This window comes from Grampus griseus (genome assembly GCF_964374135.1).
Source record: "Grampus griseus genome assembly, chromosome: 13".
NCBI lineage: Eukaryota > Metazoa > Chordata > Mammalia > Artiodactyla > Delphinidae > Grampus > Grampus griseus.
In genome coordinates, this window is record NC_139007.1 from 50,588,032 (window position 1) to 50,594,031 (window position 6,000).

Genomic DNA, 6,000 nt, shown 5'->3' on the forward strand with positions numbered 1-6,000 from the left:
TCTGATCCTGCCTACCTCTCTCCTCTAAGTTTATTTACCTTTTCTCTCCTCCCCTACCTTTCAGACACAACATCCTTCTTTATTCTCCTTCAGCCTCCCCAGTTTGTTCCTATCCAAAGGTCTTTATTCTTGTCACCTCTGGCTGGAATATTCTTTTCCTCTGTCTTCCAATGGCTGGCCCCAATCAAAGGTCATCTCCTCAAGAGGGTCTTTTGGTCTTTCTCAGTCACCAGGTCTTAATCAGCTCTACTTCCTACTCATTCTAGACACTTCCTATCAATCACCTTCTTTATTTTCTTCATAGTTCATTATTAGTCAGTGAAATGATTGATTTTATTTAGTTATTTATCCCCCTGTCCTGCAATGTAAGCTTCAGGGAGACTTTAGTGGCTTTGTCTATCCTGTTCTCTTCTGAATCCTCAGTGCCTGGAGTGGAGCCTGGCACACAAACCATGCTCACTAGGCACCAGTTAAATGAATGAAGGAGTCCTCTGCTGTCTGTCAGTGGCCCCTTTTAGGTGCAGTGTTTAGAATTGTAGAGGTGACATCTGACGTTATCATTACTTGCATAGAGGTTCCAGAATTCTGGCTTTGCAGTGAGGACCTCATTGGCTTCCTTTAGTTGCTGTTGCTGTCACTGTTGCTGCCGTTCAAGCAGCCAAGGCACATTGCTGACTCATATTGAACCCCTTAAAACTGGTCTCTTTACTTATAGATCCTTATCCTCATAATTCTTTATTTCTGTGTTTAGCTTTTTCCTCCAAGCACATTATTTTAATTGACATCATCTTGTTAGATTTGGTTCAGGCGATCCACATTTTGAAGTCTTTTTGGATCCTGATTTTCTTCTCCAATTAATTAGGACATTTTGTCCCCTGAAGACTTGGCTTACAGCACGATGACCTCCCCAACCCTGAGTTTCTTGCTTCTGACATGGGCTGATTGGAATTCCAGACATCCTTTGTCTGGTGTAGCTTTTGTATCATATGAAGCTTATATGGTTCTCTTTGAAAACTCCTGAAGAATGAGATCAAGAAAGTTGTTTCACTTTATTTTTATCTTCTCTCTGGCAGGGGATGGTAGTTCCCCATCAAGGACGGGAGAAAATTGTTTCTAGGTTCCACCCTTCCTCCATCTCCTTTTCCAGTTTTATATCATTCTTAGATTGAGAGGGGAAAAATCATTCCTTCACCAAAGAGTTGTAGATAACTGTTCCTTTGGGTGAATTTAGCTACGTGTATAGCTAGAAGATTATGTTCCTCCGTGTAAATTTGTGGAGAGATAGTATAATCATGTGAAAGAATACAAACTTCACTAGAGAATGGGTTCCTTGAACTCGGGGAATGTCTTTTACCTTATGCCTCTAGGACCCAGGATAGTGTCTGGCACACAACAGTTGCAGTGAGCATCAACACTAATGTTGTTAATGGTAATATGCACTTCCATTTTATTAAATAATATTCAACACCTATTGTTACTACGTGCCAAACCCTACCTAATGCTTTGTATACATCAACTCCTTTGCTTTTCTAAACAACTAATAAGGTAATACTATACCCATCTTATTGATGAGGAGACCCAGATACAGAGAAGGTAAGTAACTTCTGCATTTCACATAGCTCCAAAGCTACAATACTAATGCTGGAACACAGGTAATAGTGTTCTCTAAGTTATTTCCTTAACCACTACCATATGCTATCTGCCGGAATTAATGCCGGGGGTTATGCATGCATTATTGCACTTGATCCTCAATACATCTGTATGATGTAGGTATTATTTTCCCCATTTTACAGATAAGGGAACAAAATCTTAGGAAGTTTAAATAGCCTTCCCTTGGTCACAGAACTAATAAATAGCAGAAGGTGGAATTGGAATCCATTTCTGTCTAAAATCTAGTCTCTTAAACACTAAGGTATAGCACAATATTGTAGATACATAATAAATGAATAAATGATACCTGGATAATTAAAGTTAAACTATAGGTTTTCATGAGGAAAAAAAGTTATTCATTGAAAGACAGTAGAGGCTGGAGACTGCTAAGATGTACTGTGAGTTAATGTTAGGTAACTTCCTCTATTGCAATTGAAACAGACCAATTTATTAACAGTTATGATCCTGCACAAATAACCCTGTTTTTTGGTATAAGAGAGCACAAAAGAAAATCTAGACTAAAACAACAGTACACTTGGGGCAATTAAATATCAAAAAAATCTTAATCAGAAATTGTTTCTGCCTGGCTTGTTTTATTGAGGAATCATTCTGCGTATTGAGCCAGCAGCATTCATCATCCAACAATTCTGACATCTGTAGTGCATGATAAAAGCAAACTAGGACATATACACACTACCAAACATAAAATAGATAGCTAGTGGGCAGCAGCCACATAGCACAGGGAGATCAGCTCGGTGCTTTGTGACCACCTAGAGGGGTAGGATAGGGAGGGTGGGAGGGAGACGCAAGAGGGAGGGGATATGGGGATATATGTATGCATATAGCTGATTCACTTTGTTTTAAAGCAGAAACTAACACACCATTGTAAAGCAATTATACTCCAATAAAGACGTTTTTAAAAAAAGCAAACTAGGAACTTAATCCCAGGCTGGATAGTGCACTGTAATTTAAACTATTTTATTAAAATTGCCATATCCTCTAATATTTTTTTATTAAAAAAATTTTTTTAACATCTTTATTGGAGTATAATTGCTTTACAATTGTGTTAGTTTCTGCTTTATAACAAAGTGAATCAGTTATGCATATACATATGTCCCCATATCTCTTCCCTCTTGTGTCTCCCTCCCTCCCACCCTCCCCATCCCACCCCTCTAGTGTGGTCACAAAGCACCAAGCTGATCTCCCTGTGCTATGCGGCTGCTGCCCACTAGCTATCTATTTTACATTTGATAGTAAAAGTAGTCAAGGAACGTAAGGATTTAAAAGATGTGTGTGCATGTGTATGTGTATTTGTATGATGTGTGTTTTAATAGAACATTATGGCAAATGATTATATTGTAGACTCTGTGCTGTCTGAAGAGCTTTGGTGTGTACTTGAATATATTATTAGGATATGCCTCAACATTTATATATTTAACTTTGTGAGAATTTTAAAATAAATGTTTTTGTTAAGAATTTCTTTCTCCACAGGATAAATTGCTTTATCTTCATCACTCTTCGCTTTGAATGCTTGATAGCCATCTTCTTTCAGTATGGAAACTATTTATTGGATAAAAGTTAATCGAAATCCTACTGTGTAACAGACTCTGTGACATGCATTGTGTTCACAGCAAGGAGAGAAACTGATAAAGTCCCTGCTCATGGAATTTATAGTCTAGTGGGTACTCGTTGTCAAGTAACCCTCTAGTGCAGGACATTAAATGAACCCCTGTATATTTTAGCATGGATTCATCTTGGGAAACCAATTATTTCAGTTGAGTCTAAGAAAAACAATGTTACAAGTCTAATTATTAAGTGCTTTGTGCAATTGTCAATTGTGTTAAAATGTATTTTATTCATGTACTTTTTTCTAAGATAAATTATCATTTCTCCTTCTCCTTCCCTCTCTCTCTGTCTCTTTCTCTCTCCTGCACACCCACAGACACACACACACACACACACACACACACACACACCCCACATTCAACTGCAGCCAGTCTCCATTCTGACATATGCATCTAATACCTATTATTGAGGTAAAATAGTGAAAGTGACTTAGGAAATAAACCTCCTTATTTTAAAGTTCTCACCTTCCTTTTCATTCTCTCTTTAGAAATGAATTTAAGTTTATTTAAATGAAGGAGTCAATTTATCAGTTAATTCTGTAATTATTTTTGCTTTGATAATTAGTTCCATTGCTGTTCTTCTTCATTAGCATGTGTGGTTGTATTTTAGCTTATAGTCTTTCTTTTTGAAAATTAATGAGGTCTGTGAAGAGGCATATTGCCACAGCAATAGCCAAATGGTTGGAATGCAGCAGCAGGGGAAAAATTCATTATGGAGGAGAATTTAAAAGGGCAGCTGCTTCTTTAATGCCATAGCCATTAAGATGACAGCTTCCTGCCACCACAGTAGCACTTTTCATTGACTTTCCTCCTTCCCAGTTTTATGTTGTTTCCTAGTGAGGAACTGAGATATAATTCCCGCCTGCTATCAAAGGCATGTGCAAGGGGTTTTCACATTATTTGCTTTCCTAATCATAAAGTGCTCCTGACTAAACAAGAGGGATTTCTACTTTTCTTAAAGTTTTCAAGAGTAAGATTGATTTTATTCAGATGCCCTAGTGGAAAATTGAACAAAACTCATATTGAAATATTGATTTTTTTCCTAAAGTTCTCATTAAATATAAAAAAAGATGGTTAAAAATGCACATTCCTGTTGAAGTCGTTTCATAGAGCCCTTTCAGACAGGAATCAAGGCTCCTTTTATTTCTACTTCTTTTCTTATAACAATAAGTTCACTGTAATAATTCCCCCATTTGGTGATCTCTTGGAATGCATCAGTCCTGTACTAGAAATTCTCAGACTCAAAGAAAAGTCTCTTCCTTGACTGTAAAGAAGAGAACTTAAGCCTATTATTATGTATTTAGAATCCTCTGCTGTGCATTTTTCTATTCAGAGGCCAGAGGGGATTGTTTCCTTTGATGCAAAACATCACCATAAATGTATCTCTTTAAATGTGCAGCATTCTCAGTTCATAAGTCTCTTGTTGTAGAAAAAGTTAATCCGCATCCATGAGAGAGGTAATAAAGGAGAAAAGACAGAGAACAGAAGGTGATTGTTTGGCAGTAACGCACTGACATTGGCTTTATCGTTTCTAGATCCCAATCAGTTGTGGATCCTACAGTGTTAAAACGCATGGATAAAAATGAGGAAGAAAACATGCAACCTTTGCTCTCTCTGGACTGATAACTTCTCTACCCTCCCCATGGATTAGAAATGGAAGGTACTTGTTTTCAGCACCAGGGCCAGCGCTGTGGAGGAATTACCAGCTGGAAATTTATTTATTCACGTTAATGTAGCATAATATATAAGACATCAGGCTTTCCCGTTTGCCTGAACCATGGGTGCCCTGGTCTGAATTTTTTTTAAAAGGTCAATAATTTATTCTGTAAGTGCCAAGTTCTTTGTAAATACAATGTACTCTTCACGTCAAGTTTGTAAATTTTGGTAGTAACTTAAATTGGAAGATTGGCTTATGAGTCTATGCCAGTGATATGAACTATAACAAGAACAGAAAAGACACATAAGCAATTAAAGCTAATTAAATGTAGCCCTGTTTCCTATGAAGCCATATTTCAGCTATCATAGTGATTGTTTCATTGTTTTTCTCTGAAACTGTCGTACTCAAATGTACATTTAATGGGCACAGGGAACTAGATGATTCTAGGAAATTATTATGATAAATGTATTAACTGTCTAGTGATTTTCAGTTCACAGAAAATGTACCCTGGTGACTATCACTGGCCTTGCATTTGGGAGACAAGGAATGGCAAATGACCTGGTAAACTCAACACTTGAACTCTTCTATGTTGTTTAATTCCTGGAGTCTTGTGAAAAAATATGTTCCCCAAATTAAGATGTGGAATTCTGAAAGAGAGTGGATTCTTTTTAAACTGCTGTCTTCACAATGTGTCCTTTATTCCAGACCCCATTTTATCCCTGTCTGATGTACTTTAAGAAACTTTTTCCCCCAAAACTCTTTGATCAAGAGAAAGAGAACTCATACATGAATAGTATTTGACAGCTAATTTTGAACATAAAAGTTGCCAAGTACCAATAAGGGGCTAATTTCTAATTCTTGTGCACTGGTTGAAAAAATATATATATTCTCACACACGTATATATTTTTACTGAGCTCTAATAAATCCTCAATGTGACAGGCTTACAAAGTAAATCACACATATTCAATGGTCTTAGAGACGTAATAGATTACTGTATGCAATGCTAACTCTGGAAAACCACTTCCATTAAAGTTAATGAAAATGAGGTATAGTAAAACAGACTTTCA

At 36.9% G+C, this 6,000-nt stretch overlaps 1 protein-coding gene across 2 annotated transcripts in view; it reads left to right on the forward strand.

Annotated features, from left to right (window-relative positions):
- CLVS2 (clavesin 2) overlaps positions 1 to 4,898 on the forward strand; it is a gene marked incomplete at its 3' end in the record, with an annotated part of 64,830 nt that extends 59,932 nt beyond the window's left edge. For both annotated transcript variants that reach the window (XM_082668587.1, XM_082668588.1), the window contains exon 6: positions 4,811 to 4,898. In XM_082668587.1, the coding sequence (XP_082524713.1) occupies positions 4,811 to 4,898 (88 nt within the window). The remainder of the gene's footprint in view (positions 1 to 4,810) is intronic.
- Between the last annotated feature and the right edge of the window lie 1,102 nt (positions 4,899 to 6,000).